We start from the raw sequence: 25,877 nt of genomic DNA on the forward strand, positions 1-25,877 counted from the left end.
TTTAAAGCTATTCTTGTTGTTAATCCCACCAAAGTGTCCGATTTCAAATAGGCTTTTCAGCGAAAGCACTACAAACGATTTTCCAGCAAAATATAGCATTCACAAAAAGCATAAATAAAGATAAAATTGATCACAAACCTTAAATTATCTTCATCAGATGACACTCGTAGGACTTCATGTTACACAATACATGCATGTTTTGTTTGATAAAGTTCATATTTATATCAAAAAATCAGTTTACATTGGCGCGTTAGATTCACTAGTTCCAAAAACATCAAGTGATTTTGCATAGCCACATCGTTTCAACAGAAATAATCATAAATGTAGATGACAATACAAGTTATACACATGGAATTATAGATATACCTCTCCTTAATGCAACCGCTGTGTTAGATTTCAAACAAAGTTTACGAAAAAAGCAACCCATGCAATAATCTGAGACGGCGCTCAGAACAAGTAGCCATATTAGCCTCCATGTTGTAGTCAACAGAAACCAGAAAATACATGATAAATGTTTCCTTACCTTTGATGAGCTTCATCAGAATGCAGTCTTAGAAATCCCAGGTCCACAATAAATGCTTGATATGTTCGAAAATGTCCGTTATTTATGTCCAATTAGCTACTTTGGTTAGCGCGTTTGGTAAACAATTCCAAAGTCACAAAGCGCGTCCACTATAACGTGATGAAATGTCCAAAAATTCCGTAGCAGTCAGTAGAAACATGTCAAATGATGTACTGAATCAATCTTTAGAATGTTGTTTACATGTATCTTGAATAACATTCCAACCGGAGAATTAGAATTACTTCAGATGAGCGGTGGAACGCAAGTCCTTCCCCTGTGAACGCACCTGGTGAAAGCATCGTCCACTCATGGCTGTGGTGACTATTTCCTGTGTCAGTCAACGCCCCCCCTTCACATCAGAGTCATCAGACAAAGTGCTATTGACTGCTGACATCTAGTGGAAGGCGTAGGAAGTGAGAACTCTCATATCTCGCTGTAATTTCAATGAGACCTTGGTTGAAAATCTGCCACCTCCAGAAAAAAAAAAACAGGAAGTGGAATTTCTCAGGTTTTTGCCTGCTATATGAGTTATGTTCTACTCGGACACAATTCAAACGGTTTTAGAAACTTCAGTGTTTTCTATCCAATATTAATAATAATATGCAAATATTAGCAATTATGCTTGAGGAGCAGGCCGTTTGTTATGGGCATCCTTCATCCAAGCTACTCAATACTGCCCCTACAGCCATAAAAAGTTAAACAGTTTTTCACTATTCCTGACATTTTAGTCAGTTAGAATGACCACTTTATTTTAAGAATTAGAAATATCAGAATAAAAGTGGATAATTAATTTAAACTTGTATTTCTTTCATCACAATCCCAGTGGGTCAGAAGTTTACATACACTAAATTAGTATTTGGTAGCATTGCCTTTATATTGCTTAACATGGGTCAAACTTTTCTGGTAGCCTTCCACAAGCTTCCCATAATAAGTTGGGTGAATTTTGGCCCATTCCTCCTTCCTGACAGAGCTGGTGTAACTGAGACAGGTTTGTGGGCCTCCTTGCTCGCACACGCATTTTCAGTTGTGCCCACAAATTTCCGATGGGATTCAGGTCAGGGCTTTGTGATGGCCACTCCAATACCTTGACTTTTGTTGTCCTTAAAAACCTCTTAGAGATCGGGCTACTTTTTTCAACATTCTGTTAAAAATCGCGCAACATTTCAACGTCCTGCTACTCATGCCAGGAGTATAGTATATGCATATGATTAGTATGTGTGCATAGAAAACACTGAAGTTTCTAGAACTGGTTCAATGGTGTCTGTGACTATAACAGAACGAGTTCCGTGGTCAAAATCGCAAGGAAACCTGATCACAATATCGACGGAGAAAAAATCAATCCGCCAGTCTATGTATTGTCTATTGGAAGGAAAAATACTTAAGGGTGGGATTACAGTTCCTACAGCTTCCACACGGTCGCCAGTGTTGTGATTTCGATTCAACTAAATCCTTGGTCATCTGAGTAATAGCCACATCCGGTTTTCAGGTCCACAGCTGTGAAAAATGGAACCGGAAAAGCTGGCTACGTTGTCCAAACTTGTGCCTATTGAATACAGATCGCTCCGTGATCAATTTGATCGTTTATTAACGTTTACTAATACCTAAAGTTGGATTACAGAAATAGTTTGAAGTGTTTAGTCAAAGTTTATAGGCAACTTTTTTAATTCAAAAAAATAACGTTGCGTTTAAAAACTGTTTTTCCTGGATCTGACGGTCTTCATAAATGGACATTTTGGGTATACAAGGACCGATTTAATCGGAAAAAAAAGACCCAATTGTGATGTTTTTGGGACATATAGGAGTGCCAACAAAGAAGCTCGTCAAAGGTAAGGAATGTTTTATATTTTATTTCTGCGTTTTGAGTAGCACCGGCTACGCTAATTCCTTTGTTTTCGTCCCCTTCTGGTATTTTGGAGTGTTGCATGCTATCAGATAATAGCTTCTCATGCTTTCGCCGAAAAGCATTTTACAAATCTGACTCGTTGGCTAGATTCACAACGAGTGTAGCTTGAATTGAGTACTCTGCATGTGAGTTTTAATGAACGTTTGAGTTAACGAGTGCTATTAGCATTTGGCGTAGCACATTTGCATTTATTGTTGGCAAGGTGGGACGCTAGCGTGTCGGGTGGGCCAGAGAGGTGAAGCCATTTTGCCATAACTTTGGAAGTATGCTTGGGGTCATTGTCCATTTGGAAGACCCATTTGCGACCAAGCTTTAACTTCCTGACTGATGTCTTGATGTTTCGTATTTTGTGAAGTGCACCAGTCCCTCCTGCAGCAAAGCACCCCCACATCAAATCAAATGTATTTATATAGCCCTTCTTACATCAGCTGATATCTCAAAGTGCTGTACAGAAACCCAGCCTAAAGCCCCAAACAGCAAGCAATGCAGGTGTAGAAGCATGGTGGCTAGGAAAAACTCCCTAGCAAGGCCAAAACCTAGGAAGAAACCTAGAGGAACCAGGCTATGAGGGGTGGCCAGTCCTCTTCTGGCTGTGCAGGGTGGAGATTATAACAGAACCTGGCCAAGATGTTCAAATGTTCATAAATGACCAGCATGGTCAAATAATAATAATCAGAGTAGTTGTCAAGGGTGCAACAGGTCAGCACCTCAGGAGTAAATGTCAGTTGGCTTTTCATAGCCGATCATTGAGAGTATCTCTACTGCTCCCGCTGTCTCTAGAGAGTTGAAAACAGTGGCAGCATTTTTTTTTATTCTAGCAGCCGTATTTAGCACTAACTGCAGTGATGCATGCACATGATGCTGCCACCCCCGTGCTTCATGGTTGGGATGGTGTTCTTCGGCTTGCAAGCCTCCTCCTTTTTCCTCCAGACATAAAGATGGTCAAACAGTTCTAATTTTGTTCCATCAGACCATAGGACATTTCTCCAAAAAGTACTTTCTTCAGTCTCCTGTGCAGTTGCAAACTGTAGTCTGGCTTTTTTATGGCAGTTTTGGAGCAGTGGCTTCTTCCTTGCTTAGCTGCCTTTCAGATTATGTCGATATAGGACTCATTTTACTGTGGATATAGATAATTTTGTGCCCGTTTCCCCCAGCATCTTCACAAGGTTCTTTGCTGTTGTTCTGGTATTATTTTGCACTTTTCGCACCAAAGTACGTTCATCTCGAGGAGACAGAACGCGTCTCCTTCCTGAGCGTTATGACTGCTGTGTGGTCCCATGGTGTTTATACTTCCATACTATTGTTTGTACAGATGAACGTGGTACCTTCAGGCTTTTGGAAATTGCTCCCAAGGATGAACCAGACTTGTGGAGGTCTACAAAAAAATTATTCTGAGGTCTTGGCTGAATTTCTTTAGATTTTCCCATGATGTCAAGCAAAGGCACTCGGTTTGAATGTATGCCTTGAAATACATCCACATTACACCTCCAATTGACTCAAATGATGTCAATTAGCCTATCAGAAGCTTCTAAAGCCATGACATCATTTTCAGGAATTTTCCAATCTGTTTAAAGACACAGTCACCTTAGTGTATGTAAACTTCTGACCCAATGGAATTGTGATACAGTGAATTTTAATTGAAACGATCTGTGTAAACAATTGTTGCAAAAATTCATTTTCAAATACCAAGTAGATGTACTGACCGACTTGCCAAAACTATAGTTTGTTAACATGAAATTTGTGGAGTGGTTGAAAAACGAGTTTAATTGACTCCAACCTAAGTGTATGTAAACTTCTGACTTCAACTGTACCTATTTAGCCAGCCAGCTAGTAGACTTCAGCTGCAACAGAGTTCCCAAAACGATTTTCACATGTTTCTACCATGTTATTTTGGCAAAATGAAACATTTGTTCACAAAAAATATTGTTTAACAAATTTTAACACTGTTAATAATAGGAATGTGTGGTTTTGGAGTGGATTATTCATTTAAGGAACCATCTGTTTTATGTTATCATACGGAACCTAACACATCATAAACTCAGCAAAAAAAGAAATGCCCCCTTTTCAGAACCCTGTCCTTCAAAGATAATTCGTAAAAATCCAAATAACTTCACAGATCTTCATTGTAAAGGGTTTAAACACTGTTTCCCATGCTTGGTCAATGAACCATAAATATTTAATGGACATGCACCTGCGGAACGGTCGTTAAGACACTAACAGCTTACAGATGGTAGGCAATTAAAGTCACAGTTATGAAAACTTAGGACACTAAAGAGGCCTTTCTACTGACTCTGAAAAACATCAAAAGAAAGATGCCCAGGGTCCCTGCTCATCTGCGTGAACATGCCTTTGGCATGCTGCAAGGAGGCATGAGGACTGCAGATGTGACCAGGGCAATAAATTGCAATGTCCGTTCTGTGAGACTCCTAAGATGGCGCTACAGGGAGACAGGATAGACAGCTGATCGTCCTCGCAGTGTAACAACCCCAACACAGGATCGGTACATCCGAACATCACACCTGCGGGACAGGTGCAGGATGGCAACAACAACTGCCCGAGTTACATCAGGAACGCACAATCCTACCCTCAGACTGTCCGCAATAGGCTGAGAGAGGCTGAACTGAGGGCTTGTAGGCCTGTTGTAAGGCAGGTCCTCACCAGACATCACTGGCAACAACATCGCCTATGGGCACATTGTCATTGCAGGCAATCTCAACACTCTACGTTACAGGGAAGACATCCTCCTCCCTCGTGTGGTACCCTTCCTGCAGGCTCACCCTGACATGACCCTCCAACATGACAATGCCACCAGCCATACTGCTTGTTCTGTGTGTGATTTCCTGCAAGACAGGAATGTCAGTGTTCTGCCATGGCCAGCAAAGAGCCCGGATCTCAATCCCATTGAGCACGTCTGGGACCTGTTGGATCGGAGGGTGAGGGCTAGGACCATTTCCCCCAGAAATGTCTGGAAACTTGCAAGTGCCTTGGTGGAAGAGTGGGGTAACATCTCACAGCAAGAACTGGCAAATCTGGTGCAGTCCATGAGGAGGAGATGCACTGCGGTACTTATTGCAGCTGGTGGCCACACCAGATACTGACTGACTTTTGATTTTGACCCCCTCTTTGTTCAGAGACGCACTATTCCATTTCTGTTAGTCAGAAGTTTATGGAACTTGTTCAGTTTGTCTCAGTTGTTGAATCTTATGTTCATATAAATATTTACATGTTAAGTTTGCTGAAAATAAACGCAGTTGACAGTGAGGACATTTATTTTTTTGTCATTTAGTCTAAAACAACACGAGGGCAAATAAATCAGATTTGACCATTCGGACACAAGTTACATTTTTATTTAACTTGGCATGTCAGTAAAAAAAAAACTTATTTTCAATGACTGCCTAGGAACAGTGGGTTAACTGCCTTGTTCAGGAGCAGAACAACAGATTTAAAAAATAAATAAAAAATAAATCGGGGATTAGATTTTGCAACCTTTCGGTTACTAGTCCAACGCTCTAACCACTAGGCTACCTGCCGCACATGGCCAGGAATCAGACTTCAAACCACCTGTGAAGGTGGTTTGAAATGTGGCTTGAAATATCAGATTACATGTGGTTTTTGGCTGTTCAGAATGCAGGAAAAATAACCAATGTGAACACTGCTTAAAGAACCCTGTCTTGGTGAATTACTTTCAAGTTTCAAGTGCTTTGAGATTCTTTGCTTGTTGCTTCATGATTATTGGACAATTTTAACAATTCGTTGCATGCTCCGTGATTTGTAGTTGCACAAACATGAAAGGCTCTGAGTTTGAACATTTCTGGGGGTGTGCTTCCTTGAATTCCTTTGTCCTGTAAATGGTCATTGAAAGTCTAGGAATATACACTTTTGTTTACCATCAAGGACATCAGTATTGAGTTGAAATTGCCTCGCTATTACAAATTGATTGGTGCTCTTGGTCCATTTTGTCTCCTTTAGCTTGGATTTTGCGCCATTGAAGATTCACCGAAGATCCAACACCTCCATCTCAGAGTAACCTATCTATCCAACTTGAATAAGCCAGAGTATTGTTTGGCAATGGGAAAGCCTTTAATTTGCCTAAAAATAGTAGGGATGTTTTCATTCCAACATCCAATAAGCCTATTCTGATACTATACAGGATTTCTACTGTTTGTCTTAAATGCTGCCATATTTCTTCTGAGTGGCAACAAGGAGATTGTTAGGTTTAGGCTGATCTCAGCAAACGTTTTTGGTTGAGTGTGTTTGTTGGCTAAGAGTTGCATGTTTGAGTTAAGGAGGTTCCCTGGTTTCAGGCTTGGGCCAATTAGCATTCCCATCTCCTGGTGGCCTGTGAGAAGCCCCCTGTGTGTGCTTGTGGTCGGGTAGAACTTGATTGTGAGCCGCATGTCACTGTTACCACTGCTTTGTACCATGTATTCAGCGTTCGAATGATGCTGCGCCCCATCCCAGCACCCACAGAGCCCCCTCTTTTTAGCTGGGAAATTCAATTGTGTTGGAATGCTCTGTGCCTCTTTTCTCTGATACTTGAATGGGCCCTTTAGTATTTCACACCAAGGTGTCCTTCAGGGTGTGAGGTCAGGCTACCAAAACAGTTTCTAGTGGCGGATTAGGACCAATTAACATCTTTGTACACAAAGGGCTCTGGCAGCTGAACAGGCCGGAGGGTGACCCGCACTGCCGTTGCATGCCAAGCCAGGGGACTGCTGCACTTGAGCTCAAGTAGCAAAAGAGGGGTGGGGAAAGTTTTTCAAACCTAATGAGAAATGTTGCTCCTTCACATCATATGAATGTGTAGCGCATTGATTAATCATGATCTTGTGTAATGAGTAGGTACTATATTTCTTTTAGCTGTGTGCAACTGTCTCAGAGGACATCTGAGTTGTTGTTTTTTCATTATTAGGGAAGTTCTGTTGGGCCTAATCTAAACCATCATTTCAACAATGTGTCTGTGCAATGCACCACAACATTTTATTTTCTTTGTTGGAAGTATTTATTGTGTTCTAAAAGGGTACTATCCACCAGATTAAACTATGGTCATTTTTTCACTCAATAAATGTGAAGATGGTCTCTGCAAATAGCCCTATCTTGAAATTGGGCTTATGTTCCCATTTTCTGTTTTCAAATATTTTCCATTAGAGCTTTGTGGACTTGTGGAAAGATCTTAAGAGGTTGATGAACAATTGTACAGCCACAATTTTCTTGCATCATAATTATTATAACCCTTCAGTAAGTAGCCATATGTATCTCCTTTGAGCCATATATGGGTAATTTGTAGGGTAAGTGTAGCTATTAAGTCCATAATAGGTCTAACATGACCAACCAACATACATTCTGCAATTTGAGGAGAAAGGGGCAAACAAAACAAACTGTACAACACATACATTAAGCCGCTTTTTAAGGGGGTATTTGAATGCAAGATTTGTCAGAGGCGAAAGTATAATCATGTCAATCATGAGGCTAATCTTTTATTTAATTGACTGTTGAGCTTGTGGGCCAATAGGAGATAAGGGTGTGCTGATGACTAGGAGAATATCACACATTTGTGATGGCCTGCACTACTCGTTATTTGGGATATTGACGGTGCTTCTGCATATTTCTGCAGTTACGTTTTTGTACTTTTAGTTTTGGTAACAAATTTTAGTGGGAACTTGAGCTTTAGGCTATGAAGTAGAAGTCCATCAGAGATGAGGTTGAATTTTTACAGATTTTAGATGCACGGTTAATTGCAAGGTTTGAATGCAACGTTTTTAGTCTGAGAAAAACGAATAATTAGCGCTGTAGCCACTTCCCGCACACACACACCTGCATTTCAACCCCTATTACCCAGCCAGGCTGTAAGAGAGAGATGGGGTTAGGGGCCCTAACCTTAAATTAAAAAAAAATGATAATCAAAGATTTGCCTATATTTTTATCAACCGGGTAGTTATAACCAAAACTCAAATGCTAGGCTGTATTATGGTGTGGCATAGTTAATAATTGAGTGTCATTATGTCAAGATATCATATATTTAATTCATATAGGCCTACTTGCAGATTTTTGGTTGTGCCAAGTTATGAAATAGAGCTAACCAGTATTCATAGCTCATTAGGAGATCATTTGAAATGAAACAGTTTTGAGACGGGGATCGTGGTCTCGCACTGAGACTTAGCAATGTTAATTAATCCTAGACTACTCATTAGCCCTAGGGTAGAGGGAGGCAAAACGGAATTAATCAATGACTTTAATCACTGGTAGGCGCTAAGTTTCTATCAGGATGAGATGCTGCTTAATTGTATTGTAGATTTTGGAATCTTTAAGTCTCTTTACTCCCGGTGCAGGGAGTTGATAGAGTAGTCCGAGCAGAAGCAGTTTATTTGGAGAAGGAAGGGAAACTAGTGCCCCTCTGTTGGGGTGGTCCTTTTATCACACTTGAGCACTCCCTTTGTCTCTCACACTCTGTCTCACTCTCTCTCACTCTTCCCCATCTCTCTCTTACAGCCTGTCTGGGTAATAGGGGTTGAAATGCAGGTGTGTGTGTGGGAAATGGCTATAGCGCTATAGTGCATTGACAGGTTATTTGTTGGCCACTGCCTAATTAGTGGCAAAGTGGATGCACCCCGCCAGGCTTTAGTGTTCTGTGTTAGAACCAGTCTGCTCTAATTTCCTTGCAGCTTTGATATTGGCCAAGAGATTGACGGTTCACAGAAAAAAAGAAACACAAGGGCATGATGGAAGACCTGGTGAAAACAATGCCCTCGTTCTCCCCTTCACTTTGCCTCCTCATGCTATAGTTGTGAGGAGAAGCAGACGGAGGCCCCCGGTTTTTGCAGACACTACCAAATTGGCTCTAATGTCAGCAGAGCTAATGTTTTCCCAAAGAAAGTAAGAGGACAAAGTTTTGGACCACACCTATGCTCTTCTGTTTCTCCATACTTGGGCCTTTAAAGGGGGGCCCGAACTTCCTGATTTTGGCCTAGTTTTTCGTTTTGGTCATTAAGCAATGCAGCGGCCATGACTGAAGCCAAACCAGAGTTGTTGGTGGTTTCAAATCAAAGCACCTTACAGATTAAATGCTTCCTTACTTGCCCTTACCAACAATGCAGTAAAATAAAAAAATATATATATATATATGTAACATACCCTAGAGAGGTTATGTGAGACGCTAGCCTCCCACCTGGCCAACATCCAGTGAGATTGCAGAGCGCCAAATTCAGATACAGAAATACTCCATTATAAAAATTGATTTTACATAGGGTTAAAGAATAACTTCTTCTGAATCCAACCACGGTGTCAGATTTCAAAAATGCTTTACGGCGACAGCATACCTTACGATTATTTGAGAACATAGCCCAGCAGACAAATCATTACAAACAGTAACCAGCCAAGTAGAAGAGTTACACAAGTCAGAAATAGAGAGAAAATTAATCACTTACCTTTGATGATCTTCATATGGTTGCACTCAGAAGACATTCATTTATTCAATAAATGTTCCTTTTGTTCGATAAAGTCTCTATTTATATTCACAAACCTCTGTTTTGTTCCCGCGTTTTCTTCAGTAATCCACAGGCTCAAATGCAGTCACAACAGGCAGACATAAAAATCCAAATTGTATCCGTAAAGTTCATAGAAACATGTCAAACAATGTTTATATTCAATCCTCAGTTTGTTTTTAGCCTAAATAATCGATAATATTTTAACCGGACAATAACGTTGTCAATATAAAAAGTAAACAGGAAAGGCACTCTCTCGGTCGCCCGTGTGAAAAAGCTCTGACACGGCAGGGTCCACTCATTCAGACTGCTCTTACTCCCTCATTTGTCAGAATACAAGCCTGAAGCAATTTCTAAATACTGTTGACATCTAGTGGAAGACATAGGAACTGCAATTTGAGTCCTAAGTCAATGGATACTGTAATGGCATTGAATAGAAAACTACCAACAAAAGAAAATCATACTTCCTGAATGGATTTTCTCAGGTTTTTGCCTACCAAATCAGTTCTGTTATACTCAGACACTATTTTAACAGTTTTGGAAACTTTAGAGTTTTCTATCCAAATTATATGCATATCCTATCTTCTGGGCCTGAGTATAAGGCAGTTTAATTTGGGCATGCTTTTCATCCAAAATTCCAAACGCTGCCCCCTACCCTAGAGAAGATAATTTAAAGAGCAGCAGTAAAATAACAATAGCGAGGCTATATACAGGGGTTACCGGTACAGAGTCAATGAGCAGGGGCACCGGTTAGTCAAGGTTATTGAGGTAATATGTAGGTAGAGTTATTAAAGTGACTATGCATAGATAATAACAGAGTAGCAGCAGTGTAAAAGGGGGGGGGGGACAATGCAAATAGTCTGGGTAGCCGTTTGATTAGATGTTCAGGAGTCTTATGACTTGGGGTTAGAAGCTGTTTAGAAGCCTTTTTGGACCTAGACTTGGCGCTCCAGTGCTGCTTGCCATGCGATATCAGAGACAACAGTCAATGGTGGATGGAGGCTTTGATAATTTTTAGGGCCTTCCTCTGACACCGCCTGGTAAAGAGGTCCTGGATGGCAGGAAGCTTGGCCCAGGTGATGTCCTGGGCTGTACGCACTACCCTCTGTCGTGCTTTGTGGTCGACGGCCAAACAGTTGCCATACCAAGTGGTGATGCAACCAGTCAGGATGCTCTCAATGGTGCAGCTGTAGAACCTTTCGAGGATCTGAAGACCTATGCTAAATCTTTTCAGTCTCCTGAGGGGGAATAGGTTTTGTCGTGGCCTCTTCACAACTTTCTTGGTGCGCTTGGGCCATGCTAGTTTGTTGATGTGGACACCAAGGAACGTGAAGCTCTCAACCTGCTCCACTACAGCCCTGTCGATGAGAATTGGGTTGTGCTCGGTCCTCCTTTTCCTGTAGTCCACAATCATCTCCTTTGTCTTGATCACGTTGAGGGAGAGGTTGTTGTCCTTGCACCACACAGCCAGGTTTCTGACCATCTCCCTATAGGCTGTCTCATTGTTGTCGGTGATCAGGCCTACCACTGTTGTCATTTAATGTGTGTGTTCTCACATAGCAAAAGTTTGTACATTCACTCTGCCAAAACAGTACACATTTAGTCACTCACTCTTCTAGATAACTTGAAACAGTCTAACCAGGTCTTGAAGTCTCCTAGGCTAGCTAGTGCTAGCCAATTTATAGTTATTTATGGACCGTCAATAAATTACACAATGTAAATTGTTTTCATGTGGCACCCTTTTTAGTTGTCTCATTAAATTATTTCAATAGTTGTATTTTCATTTCTATAAGCAATAGTTGGTTTGAGATTAAGCCATTGAAATTTTGGGCTATTTACATTTTTCAATATTGTCCCATGTAATTAACCGACGGTCCCTAACTAGCCCCTTCGGGTAATCAAATGTCAAAGCAAATTGACCATGGGAATTACAATTGGGTGGCATCAAATTTATGATTACTTACTTACAGCTGCCAGCTGTGGGCAGGATCGAAATAAACCCAACCTAAGGAAAACTGTTAGAGGACATGAGTGTTTCAGCATGATATAGATAACGTTTAATGGGGGAGGGTGTGGTGGAAATTAGTAGGGATTTATTAGGTTTATATTTTATTTTTGTGGTAGTACAGAATTGGGCAGATCATGATTGATCGTACATTCCAGCACAGTAAGTGGCGGCATGCACTTAAACGGTTGTTTGCGGACCGCCATGATATCATGGAAGAAGTAGAAAACTGTTACGGTACCCTTCATTCTGTGACACAATTTCTTTCTGGCATCTTGCAAACTTATTTTTTGGACAAGATTAACTTTATGACAAATGATACTATTTACACTTTGTAGTCAATTTTGACACTAGAATAAGTGTTTATGACTCGTATTGATGCCACAGACTGTTTTCAAAATGAGAAGTTTATTTTTAGGGGCAGTCACTCTTTAATCGTAGCCTCCTGGCCCGCCTCCATCTATTCCTCCATCTGCATATTTTCCCTTGACCGTGATGGCTTGGCCTCCTTAATACCCAGTGTGGTGAGTTTGGTTAGTTAAAAGTCCTATTTCAGATGAAAAGATTCAGCAAACATTATTTTTTATTATTATTGGGTGTTCTGTAAAAAAAATCCATGATCGCCTAGTTTGCACTGCCTTGGTTGGCAAAGAGATGGTTTTGATGAGGAGAGTAGGTGTTTGTGTTTTGGAAGCAGGAAATCAACAAAAGAGAACCAAAGCGGCCCACCCGTGCTGTAGTAGAAAGTCTGTTATCTACCATACCATGTGTGTTTGGGAGGGCTTTGATCACTGGCGTGGTGTTGGGCTCCTGGCCCGCCCTTAGGGGAGGGATGTGGCCCTTCAGGTGGTAAGTGTTCTAATATGTGTATTTACAAAGGGGTTAGGATACCGGAACCAAGTGAACACGAGGGCTGAATTCTCCTTGATACATCTAAAACTGATGTTATGGAGTTGGGTTGAATACATTTTAAAGATTGAGTATTAGGCTAATAATTTAATTGAGATACTGGGGTGAATCTTTGAGTACAGGGAATGAATGATGAATTGTGCTGAGGCAGGCCTAACTTATAATTATACAAAATTCACAGTAATTAAGTCACCTCTACGTGTCTGGCGTATTGTTTAATAAATTGTAAACTTTGGCCTACGTAAATTCTATTTTATCCCATATGTTCAAAGTGCATCATGTTTTGCATGAAAGGCATTTAAACCCCTTTACGAAAGTTTAGTTTTTAATTAAAAAAATAATAATAATAACAATACAAATTCATGTTATTTTCCCCCTATACTGATGGTCATTGTTTTGATCAACTACTTGTAAAACATTTTTTTTATACATTTTAAATATATGATGGATTTAAAAAAAATATATGTATATGTTTAAAAAAAGTATGAATGGTATGGTAATGTATGTTTAAAAAATATATATTATTTACTGTTATTCTCTATTTCAGCATATTCTACTGTGTCTGGAGTGAATGGCCCCCTGGTGATTCTGGATAATGTGAAGGTGACTAAAGATTTAAAATGACTTTTCTATGAGGGCTCAGACACAGCAATAGCATTTCCTGAACGAGTACTTAGCATCTCGATCAGCAGACCCACGCTAGGTCCACGTTCGGTGCGATGTGTGCAAGCCTTTAATCTCTTGTGGACAGACGCACGTAACGTGAACGGTAATTGTAGCTTCTGTCAACAGACTGGGATGTGATGACTAAGGATGAACTTTTTTCCAGTAGGCAAATTTTTTGTCGCTGATCATTTAGAACAAATCACAATTTCAATGCTCGCATCATTTGAATTTTGAAAGGGAATAGACTTGCGTGAAACTTGCAGTTTTCGTTAAGGGGGGTGGAGACTGCAAATCACATTTGTATCTTTCCCCCCTCCGCCCCCAGAACTTATTAGAGCATGTGATGCAATTATGCAAGATTTTTGTTCTGTGGTTCTGGCTTGCTTAGTGACATTGATAGTCTTATTTTAACCTAATTGCTGGCCATGTATGTTTCCTGTTTTGAAAGACCGAAATAAACATGCTTGTTAAATGGAGTTTTCCAACCTTTTTTAATGTGGCAGTTTCCCAGGTATGCAGAGATTGTGCACCTGACTTTACCTGATGGCACCAGGAGGAGTGGCCAAGTGCTGGAGGTGATTGGCACCAAGGCTGTCGTACAGGTGAGTCCCTCGCAACACACACACACACACACGCACCACAAACGACTGAAAGATACCATTTAATGTCATTTTCAGGTGTTTGAGGGGACATCTGGTATTGATGCCAAGAAGACAGCCTGTGAGTTCACCGGTGACATCCTGCGCACACCTGTGTCTGAGGACATGCTGGGTAAGATGAGCCTTTCACGACGAGCGGAGTGACATCCGGTGGGCGCTTGGCAGGAGGAAGCATGAAATCCACCACTGATTAAGACTAATGTTTTCATCACTCTGTATAACTGTTTCCACCCACCCTCTTTCTCACACAGAAGAAAATACCCTGCAGGTTTTACTCTCTTGGTGTGCTAAATACAATTGTTCTGTTCCATTTTTACCTCGCCTCTGTTAATGCCTCAATTTGAATCCTGCATTGAGTATACTCTGTGAGCAAATTAGGGGAACAAAACATTGAAAAGAATCTTTGAGGCTTGTATGACTTTTTATAAATCTCCCAGTCATACTGCCTCAGTGGGACTCAAGGTTAGGTGTATTTGAATAGTTGAGTGAACCATCTGTTGCTAGTATAATTCAATAATGGGCCTAAATTAATTAGAAATATAAAATGCAGCATCTCTACCATTGTCTGAAACCTGAAGTAACTGCTCATATTCTTTAATGAATTAGAGGCAGAGATTATTATGTGGATGGCAATCCATGCAATATGAAATTAAACTAATAGAGAATGTCTTTCATTTTAGGACGTGTTTTCAATGGCTCAGGCAAGCCCATTGACCGTGGCCCCACTGTGCTGGCTGAAGACTACCTGGACATCATGGGTATGATCGAGATTGATCGGAGCTATGATTCCGTTCATTCCGGAAGCCAAAGATATTCTTAGATATCCTTGTCTGTGTTGAAATGCAATTGACCCTGATGTGCAGAAATAGAAACATGGTATCTGGACTATATTCTTAGTATACTGAGGTTACATAGATCAATCCCATCTTTACTCTGCTAGTGGACTTAGATGTGAAGCTAACATTAGCTTGAATAGTGTGAGTTCAGTCTTTAGTTGTATCTCACTGCTACAAGGCCAAACACTGTATTTATATTGACTGTTGATCCCATCCCTGAATCCCTTTCACATGTAGCTTGCCATTGTGTAGGCATGGCATCCCAATGAATAGATGACTTGAAGAGGGTCATGAGTCTTCCATCTTAAGGGCAATAAGGTCTTTGACCCTGACCTCTGGTCTGACCATTTATTCCATCTTGGGACCATGTATGGATGTATAACCTTTTGGCAGATTTCATGTATCTCCTTCAAGTGTACTTACTTCATTTTATTTGCTAAACCATAGTTTATGCTATTTATGTGTGCAACTGCACATAGTGTAAATGGCTGAATTGAAACTATTATAAAGCCAACTCTACCATTTTTATATCCCAAATTTGACTACTACCTGGGCAATACCTGGGTTGAAAGTGGCTAACTCTCTGGTATGTGTTTCTGAACCTCTGCTGTGACCACTGCCTTGTCCCAGGCCAGCCCATCAACCCTCAGTGCCGTATCTACCCTGAAGAGATGATCCAGACCGGTATCTCTGCCATCGATGGGATGAACAGCATCGCCCGAGGTCAGAAGATTCCCATCTTCTCTGCAGCCGGCCTGCCTCACAATGAGGTACGATGCAGACGCTTGCTCTGCGAAGGCTAGGACACCCAAACGCATGCGCTATATATGCCTTCGGCTGCATTTTGCCATATTATAGCCTCAGTCAATAGCATTGGAGATGGGACAGGTGCGTGAAATAAGAAACACCCTTCACAATCAGTAAAATGTCAGTGGATTTCTGTCCTCCAGACACACACACACACACACACACACACTGTGGAAGACATCTCAGAAATCCACTAACATTTTACTGATTGTGGAGGGCATTTTCTTATTTCACAGAGAGCTTCGCCCTGTCTATCGTCACACACCGCCTTCCAGAAATCCACACACATCTACTAATTTTACTCAATTCATATGTCTTGTAGTGTTTGTACAATCACGCACCTGTCACATTTGATAGTCTGTATCAGAGACACTGTTAACTAGATGGTTGTTCCCCATTTCATTTTAGGCTCATGTATTAACAGCTTATTTAGTTACAATGGTTTGAACACATTGCATTAAAACCTACTAAAGAGAGAAACTGAAGGTAGCATATAACATTATTATACGGCACTGCTATTAGTTGCCAACCTGCCTCTAAACATGAGTCAGATCCATGTCTCTGTGTGTCAGTGTGTTAGTTATGGGCACATGGCAGCCATCTGGACTTCACTTCCTGTCTCACCGCCTAAAATATAGGACGGACCAACCAAACCTCCCAGAGTTCCACTGGTGTCATAGAGTATTTAATTTGGATTTGGAGAACAGAGTTGAAAATATTTGCTTATCGCAGACTGTCATTTAAAATTGGATTCATTAGAAAAGTTTACTTTTTGTGGAAAAGTGCCACAGTTAACTTACTTGGCGTGAACTCAAGCGAAAAGGACATTCGTCAACTCTTTGAGGACAGTCGAAGTTGGTAAAAGTGCTTATTTATTGTTGAAAGTAAAACCAACATGTTTTGTCAGGGTTTTACCTTTGACTGAACTTGGAATGGGGTGAAAAATCATCTCTTGTCATGGCCAGCTTGACTGTTGTTCATCTGATTCAATTTTGGGAGTTATGGCACATTATAGGTGCAAGGTGCTGTGCAGTGAAGTCAGAATCATTCTCCATTCCAACATGTTATAAGCCTCATTTTCTGTTAGTTTTATCAGTCTCCATGAGCACTTAAAATCTCAGGGAAAAGATAAGATATATCAGTGCTAAAGGACTAACCCAAAAAGTCCGGACCACCGAGCTGTTGCACAATGACTTTGAAAACAAGGTTATGAGTTTCAATAGTTCATGTATACAGTCTTAAACACGTTTAAGAGTATACTGCATCGTTTCATGAGTTCATATTGTCATATCAGACCGTGTCCATGGTTTCCCATGACTGAAGGGAGGCTATTTTCTGATGCCTTGGGGAGAGCGCGTGATGGCCGCCGAGGCCTTCTGGTTGAACTGGTAAACTAATTCAACTAATAACACAATGGCGGCGAGAGAAGATTAGGCGATCGTGTGAATAGCACTGATTTAATGTAGGATTGGTAGCCCAGTCATGAGGTCGTTAACGCTTGAGGTGGCTGTCCTCTCACCAGTCATCTCTGTTTGTAAACAGCCTCATTATGACCTTATGACTGTCCGGGCACACTGCCAAACTAAAGCATGCAAGATCAAATGTCACCGGAGGCGGAGCCTCAATCAAATGCATAGAATCCCACTGAAGCAACAGAATAACTGATTTTGGGCAGTGTAAATAAATGAAGATAATCTGGTCGCTTGATTAGCAACTTTGTTTTTGAAGTGAATAAAATAATCAAAAGAGGGTGGTTGAATGGAGCGCCCACTGTAGAATCCTACTGTAGTAAAAACTGTGAACAGGGTACGCCTTGTCTGACTAATGGTGCTGGTTGACTTCTCGTGTCACTGGAATGGTATAAAATGCTTCTCGTTTCATTAAACAGATGTCATGGGGTCATTTGTGCCGCGGATCTCAATGGGCCAGGTGTCTCAGCTCAGGGTGCACTGAGAGGTCAACCCTGATTTAACAGACAGCAACCATTACATTAAGTGATAAGCGTGAAATTCCTCCCCTCAACATTCCTAATCGCTGAGTTTTTATCCAACTATGCACCTCCGACACAAGCATAGTTGGGCACACGCATGCCGACACAAACAGAAGACTCCAGTAACTAGCTGGTTGGATGGGGCGCTCGCTGATGTTCAAACATTTGAATAGACTGGCTGTTTTATCAACGTAAATGTTTCAAGACCTCGTCATTTTTAATCCTGTGTTTTGGTTCTCAGATTGCTGCCCAGATTTGTCGTCAGGCTGGCCTGGTGAAGAAATCCAAGGATGTGATGGACTACAGCGACGATAACTTTGCCATCGTCTTTGCCGCCATGGGGGTGAGCTGAGCGGAAGCAGATAGACAAACATTTTTAAAAATCTTGTTCTTGTCTGTTTTTTCCTCTAGTGTGTGGCTAATTCTTCCTCTTAACCCCAACGTGACACTGCCCCAGCTCCTTTTTTCACTCTCATTCACCAGGTGACTTAGTGTTTTAAGTCCCCTGTTACATCTGCTCCTTTGAGCAGATTCTGGCCACGTCGACAGGTTATTATTCAGCAGTCTTGAACACATTTAGCCGGCCAGTATCAAGTTCTCTCTAGTTCAGCTGCTCTGGTCATGACTATTTAACACCGGGTGGGGAATCTTCTGTGACCTGTGGCAGAGATGCTAGTGACCCCCACCTCGGCTCCTCTGGGCCCCCTTATCCTCTCCCTGCTGATGGCTAATTCACACACCATTGAGGGCCTTGTAACATAAGCACGAACTCTGTAACAGGGTAGCGGAAATGCAATGCATATGGGGCAGACTGGTGTGAAAAGCGATTAGGACATTTTGAAGCATATGTAAAGGAGATTACAATTTAGGGAAAGGACACGTGTGTAAAGGACAGTGTATTAACACCTGTTTTCACATATCAGAACATATTAAGTTACCTTGAGTTGAAAAGTGCTGAACCAGTAAGCTGCTGCATAATTTGCACTACATTGCCCTCTGTATAGTATTTGGGAAGAATTTACCCTAATTTGTTGTGATATTTGAAAACAGGAGCTCCTTTTTCTGATATGCATTTTTTCTTTCTCTGCCATTGGGTGACCAATATATTCCTGCTTTTGTTGAAGAATGTTCAAGGCCTTCTACTATCAACTTGGTGTGTAATCTCAAACCTATCTTTTCAGGTGAACATGGAAACTGCTCGCTTCTTCAAGTCCGACTTTGAGGAGAATGGATCCATGGACAATGTTTGCCTGTTCTTGAACCTAGCCAACGACCCCACGTGTGTTCATTTGCATAAGCTCTGTGCCAAATCAGTAATGCACTAGCTCCCTCCTATAATAAATAATCTATGGAATCATGGATTCACGGCAATAAAGTGTCTGTATAATATTGCTACCTTTTTTATTATGTTAATTAAAATTGAATTCTTTCCTTGTTCTTTCCTTTCTCAGTATTGAGCGCATTATCACCCCTCGCCTTGCTCTGACCTCAGCTGAGTACCTGGCCTACCAGTGTGAGAAGCATGTCCTGGTCATCCTGACTGACATGAGCTCATACGCCGAAGCTCTGAGAGAGGTGGGCAACCAAACTAACTCAATGAGGTCTGCTGTTTACTCCTGGGTGGAAAAATAACTCGTACTTTCTTTTTGTGACGTGTCAGACTTGCACGTTAATTCTGTCAAAGTTTGAGAGCCTTAACTCTCAAACTTTTGAATATGGGTAGCAAATTCAATATGTCGGTTAAAGTTTGGTCAGTACAGGCTACATGTTTGTGATATTGAAAACCTCCACAAATCAAAATATATTGGTCGCATACACGTATTTAGCAGATGTTATTTCAAGTGTAGTGAAATGCTTGTGTTCCTAGCTCCAACAGTGCATTAATATCCAACAATACACGCATCTGAAAGTAAAAGAATGGAATAAAGAAATACAGAGATGTTAGGGTGTGTGTACAGTGCATTTGGAAAGTAATTCAGAGCTCTTGACTCTTTCCACAATTTGTTACGTTAGTCTCATTTTAAAATGGATCGGGGAAAAAAATTGCCTCATTAATTTACACACAATACCCCATAATGATATATCGAAAACAGTTTTTTTTAGAAATGTTTGCTAATTTAATAAGAATTAAAACTGAAATACCTTATTTACAATCGTTAAAAATCCAACCACCCAAGCCATAGACTGTTCTCTCTGCTTCTGCACGGCAGGCGGTTCCGGTGCATCAACTCTGGCGCCAACAGACTCTTGAACAGCTTCTATCCCCAAGCAATAAGACTGATCAATAGCTACACAGACTATCATAGGTAACCTTGTATCCTCATTGACTTATTTTTTTGTCTCTATTCACACTCACACATTCACCCCATCATCATCTGCTCACTCACATAACATCTATCGTGGAAATTCTCACACAGGGACACTCGAAGTCAATCTTAAATGAATCATCCTTTGTCAGCGCGCTGGAGAGTGTCCAACCAACTAAATGCAGCATAGTACACATGTTAATCGGGAGCTCTGCCTGTGGGCAGTCCCAGCAGTTGTCTTATATACGGCTATGCACAGACAAGTTAAATTCGCATGATTTAGCATAATTAATTAATCATTACCGTATTGTTTCATTCATGTGACCGACCAATACTGGTTCATAACATGTGACAGACCAATACCTTACGAGACCTCTTCTCTCTAAGCTGAGACCTTGAAACTGAGATCTTTCGTTTGTACTCAAAACAAGGTCTGGTTATACTGATAAATTGCAGCTACTGATAGTGAGGATTTGTACAGTCAGCCACTTGCATGAACACAGACATTGGTTTATAGAACAGCACATGAATAGAACAGACATTAGTTATAAGAAAAGCACAAACAGAAAGAATTCCATTACACATCCACATATGTTAACTTCAGAAAGTATTCAGACCCCTTGACTTTTTCCACATTTTGTTACATTACAGCCTTATTCTTAAATGGATTAAATTAAAACAGAACAATCGACACAATACCCAATAATGACAAAGCGAAAACAAATGCCTTATTTGCATAAGTATTCAGACCCTTTGCTATGAGACTCGAAAATTGATCTCAGGTGCATCCAGTTTCTATTGATCATCCTTGAGATGTTTCTACAACTTCATTGGAGTCCACCTGTGGTAAATTCAATTGATTGGACATGATTTGGAAAGTCACACACACGTCAATATAAGGTCCCACAATTGACAGTGTCAGAGCAAAAACCAAGCCATGAAGTCGAAGGAATTGTCTGTAGAGCTCCGGGACAGACGGGATTGTGTCAAGGCACAGATCTGGGAAGGGTACCAAAACATTTCTGCAGCATTGAAGGTCCCCAAAAATCCAATGGCCTTAGTCATTCTTAAATGGAAGAAGTTTGGAACCACCAAGACTCTTCCTAGAGCTGGCCTCCCTGCCAAATTGAGCAATCGGGGAAGAAGGGCCTTGGTCCAGGAGGTGACCAAGAACCCGATGGTCACTCTGACAGAGCTCTGGAGAACCTTCCAGATGGACATCCATCTCTGCAGCTTGACTGGGATGTGGATTTTAATCGTGTTTACATACTGTTTTACCCATTTCATATGTACAGTGCATTCGGAAAGAATGATGGAGGCCACTGTTTTTGGATCTTCAATGCTGCAGAACTGCTTTGGTACCCTTCCCCAGATCTGTGCCTCGACACAATCCTGACTCCGAGCTCTACGGAGAATTCCTTCGACCTCATGGCTTGGTTTTTGCTCTGACATGCACTGTCAACTGTGGGACCTTATATTGACACGTGTGTGTGTGACTTTCCAAATCATGTCCAATCAATTGAATTTACCACAGGTGGACTCCAATGAAGTTGTAGAAACATCTCAAGGATGATCAATAGAAACTGGATGCACCTGAGATCAATTTTCGAGTATCATATCAAAGGGTCTGAATACTTATGTAAATAAGGTATTTCTATTTCCGCTTTGTCATCATGGGGTATTGTGTGTCGATTACCCAGGATCCTTATTTTTTTTAATTCATTTTAGAATAAGGCCGTAACATAACAATGTGGAAAAAGTCAAGGGGTCTGAATACTTCCCGACGGCACTGTACATGTATGTGGATGTTGTGTGAGTGAGCAGATGAAGTGAGTGTGTAGGGCCCTGTGAGTGCAATAAAAAGGTCAATGAGGATACACGATTAACTCCGATACTCCATGTAGCTATTTTGTTAGGTCTTTATTGCTTGGGGATAGAAGCTGTTCAAGAGCCTGTTGATGCCCTGGAACCGCCTGTCGTGCCGAAGCAGAAAGAATAGTCTATGGCTTGGGTGGCTAGATTCTTTAACAATTTTCCAGGCCTTCCTACCACACCGCCTGTAGATGTCCTGGATGGCAGGGAGCTCGGCCCCAGTGATGTACTAGGCTGTCCGATCGAGGGCGGCGCTATTTCTATACCAGACAGTGAGGCAGCCAGTCAAAATGCTCTCAAAGGTAGAGCTTTTTGAGGATTTCAGAGCCCATTCCAAATCCTTTCAACCTCCCGAGGGAGATGCTGTCGCGCCTTCTTCACGACTGTGTGAGTTTGGACCATTTTAAGTCTTTAATAATTTGGACACCGAGGAACTTGAAGCTATCAACCTGCTCCACTACGGCCCGTGGATGGGAGTGTGTTCGCCCGCCCCGTTTCCTGTAGTCCACTATCAACTCCTTGGTTTTACTGACATTGAGAGAGCGGTTGTTGTTCTGGCACCACACTGCCAGGTCACTGACCTCCATGTAGGCTGACTCATCGTCGCCGCTGATAAGGCCTACCACCGTTGTGTTCTCAGTAACTTGATGATGGTGTTGGAGTTGAGCATGACCACACAGTCGTGGGTGAACAGGGAGTACAGGAGGGGATTAAGCACACACCCCAGAGGGGCTCCCGTGTTGAGGATCAGTGTGGCAGATGTGGAACTGACAGTGTTCACTACTTTTGCAGATATGAAACAAACAGTCAATCATAATATCAGTCAATCTCAAATTCCTAGTTTATGCTACAAAACCAACTTTATAAGATGTTTTTAAAATGTGTTCTATTTGACTCACATTCATGATGTCCACTAAGGCATTGTTGGCAGAATAGATGGATGCAGTTCAATGCATGATTAATATAATTCACCAATACTTCCTTGGTAGTCCAAAAAATATTGCTATCAGGTTATAAATCACAGCTGGCCTGGTACATTGTTTGCTGCTTCCATTCGGGATGCACTGTTTCAGTTTCAATGACTCAATATTTTGGACAAAAACAGTCGAATGTAACTAAGGCTGGGAATGTTATTTACAATCCAACTAGCAAGGGCAATGTCAGTCATAACGTGGCAAATATGCTAGCGTATCTATATGTAGCAAACTAAAAACACAGAGCCTAACATTAGCTAGGAGGATGTCATGTCATTGGAGGAGTTGGTGAGTGACTGACTTTTTTTCCCCCTTGTATCGTTTTTCAGTGGCTACACCGCTAGAGATGCACATGTCATTTGGTTAGCAAGTAAGAAATGACTGTTATCCATTTCGCATATCTCTTGCGTTTGCAAATTCACTCTGGCTAGCCATCTAGGCAAAACGTAGGCAAAATAAGTAAGTTAGTCATGAACACTCTATAAAACATGTCAACAGCCTAACCAGCTCTGCTCGACTGAGTGAAATGGTCAGTGAGGTGTTTTCTCATGTGTGTCTGGAAGTAGCTTGCTACTAAGCTAGCCAACTTTAGCCAGTTAGCTTGGGTGCTTGGTTGGGACAACTCGTGCATTGGCAGGCAATTTGCAGAAGGACGAGCAGACTATTCCCCATTGTTTATCATTGCAGTTTTGACGATCATCTAGCTTAAAAGGTTTGAGAGGGTTTATCTAATGTTTCTTTGTTAGATTTTTGCTCATCTTGCTCTGACTAGCATTAGTTGTTCATCTTGTTGTTGAAGTGCATATAGGGAGAGATGGCCTACCTTTTTATGGTTGTTTGATCGGGAGGACTGTAAAATTCCCAAATGTAAGACGACTCTTGTGGTATTTAGCTACGTATTTGCAGAAATCCATTCAAGTGTGTTTTGTGGCTTTTAACAAATGATTCTAAGCATTCTAATGATCTAAAGTCGCACTGTTACAATTGCATGTAAACAAAGTCCAATTCAAAGTGAATGATAGCAGGCCCTTGTGGAAAACTGCTTATTTGCATATAGGACTACTGTACCGCTGATTGGCTATGGCGCACTAGTCTGCATAGACTCCGGTCCTCAATGAGACGTATGCTTTTATTAGGTTTGATTAACTGCAGTGTCTTAATTGTCCAAACGCATGACGCTTTCCCACTCTATATTGCTATAGAATTTTCACAAATGCCTTAGTATACGTAATTCCTAAACATTCTAACTACTTGTGAAAATGACAATGTCTAAGCGCTTGCTTGTTAGAATTATTATTATTATTTTTTTAAGTGTAATTCTTCCTGGGAGTGTACAGTTGAAGTCGGAAGTTTTAAATACACCTTAGCCAAATACATTTAAACTCAGTTTTTCACAATTCCTGACATTTAATCCTAGTAAAAATTCCCAGTTTTAGGTAAGTTAGGATCACCACTTTATTTTAAGAATGTGAAATGTCAGAATAATTGTGTAGAGATTTTATTTCAGCCTTTATTTTTTTCCATCAATTTCCCATTGGGTCAGAAGTTTACATACACTCAATTAGTATTTGGTAGAATTGCCTTTCATTTGTTTTACTTGAGTCTAACATTTCAGGTAGTCTTCCACAAGCTTCCAACAATAATTTAGGTGAATTTTGGCCCCTTCCTCCTGACAGAGCTGGTGTAACTGAGTCAGGTTTGTAGGCCTCTTTGCTCGCAAACGCTTTTTCAGTTCTGACCACAAATTTTCTATAGGATTGCGGTCAGGGCTTTGTGATAGCCACTATTATACCTTGACTTTGTTGTCCTTAAGCCATTTTGTCAAAACTTTGGAAGTATGCTTGGGGTCATTGTCCATTTGGAAGATCGATTTGCGACCAAGCTTTAACTTCCTGACTGATGTCTTGAGATGTTGCTTCAATATATCCACCTAATTTTCCTTGCCTGATGATGCCATCTATTTTGTGAAGCGCACCAGCCCCTCCTGCAGCAAAGCACCCCCACAACATGATGCTGCCATCCCCGTGCTTCACGGTTGGGATGGTGTTCTTCGGCTTGCAAGCCTCCCTTTTTCCTCGAAACATAACGATGGTCATTATGGCCAAACAGTTCTATTTTTGTTCCATCAGACCAGAGGACATTTCTCGAAAAAGTACAATCTTTGGCCTCATGTGCAGTTGCAACCCGTAGTCTGGCTTTTTTTATGGCGGTTTTGGAGCAGTGGCTTCTTCCTTGCTGAGTGGCCTTTCAGGTTATGTCAATATAGGACACATTTTACTGTGGATATAGATACTTTTGTACCGGTTTCCTCAAACATTTTCACAAGGTCCTTTGCTGTTGTTCTGGGATTGATTTGCACTTTTCGCACCAAAGTACGTTCATCTCGAGGAGACAACGCATCTCCTTCCTGAGCGGTATGACAGCTGTGTGGTCCCATGGTGTTTATACTTGCGTATTGTTGTTTGTACAGATGAACGTGGTACCTCCAGGCGTTTGGAAGTTGCTCCCAAGGATGAACCAGACTTGTGGAGGTCTACATTTTTTTTCTGAGTTCTTGGCTGATTTCTTTTGATTTTCCCATGATGTCAAGCAAAGAGGCACTGAATTTGAAAGTAGGCCTTGAAATACATCCACAGGTACCTCCTATTGACTCAAATAATGTAAATTCGCCTATCTGAAGCTTCTAAAGCCATGACATAATTTTCTGGAATTTTCCAAGCTGTTTAAAGGCACAGTCAACTTAGTGTATGTAAACTTCTGACCCACTGGAATTGTGTTACAGTGAATTATAAGTGAAAAAATCTGTCTGTAAACAATTGTTGGGAAAAATACTTGTCATGCACAAAGTAGATGTCCTGACCGACTTGCCAAAACTATGGTTTGTTAATAACAAGAAATTTGTGGAGT

General features: G+C 41.1%; 1 protein-coding gene across 1 annotated transcript in view; it reads left to right on the forward strand.

Moving 5' to 3' along the window:
- The window catches only part of LOC135512368 (V-type proton ATPase subunit B, brain isoform), a 47,315-nt gene that overhangs the window by 15,963 nt on the left and 5,475 nt on the right, over positions 1-25,877 (forward strand). Inside the window, exons 2-9 of the mRNA XM_064934346.1 lie at positions 13,408-13,463; positions 14,030-14,128; positions 14,204-14,297; positions 14,866-14,943; positions 15,652-15,791; positions 18,060-18,161; positions 19,000-19,097; positions 19,270-19,393. Coding sequence (XP_064790418.1) covers positions 13,408-13,463; positions 14,030-14,128; positions 14,204-14,297; positions 14,866-14,943; positions 15,652-15,791; positions 18,060-18,161; positions 19,000-19,097; positions 19,270-19,393 — 791 coding nt within the window. The remainder of the gene's footprint in view (positions 1-13,407; positions 13,464-14,029; positions 14,129-14,203; positions 14,298-14,865; positions 14,944-15,651; positions 15,792-18,059; positions 18,162-18,999; positions 19,098-19,269; positions 19,394-25,877) is intronic.

This window comes from Oncorhynchus masou, chromosome 24 (genome assembly GCF_036934945.1).
Source record: "Oncorhynchus masou masou isolate Uvic2021 chromosome 24, UVic_Omas_1.1, whole genome shotgun sequence".
In the NCBI taxonomy this organism is placed as follows: domain Eukaryota; kingdom Metazoa; phylum Chordata; class Actinopteri; order Salmoniformes; family Salmonidae; genus Oncorhynchus; species Oncorhynchus masou.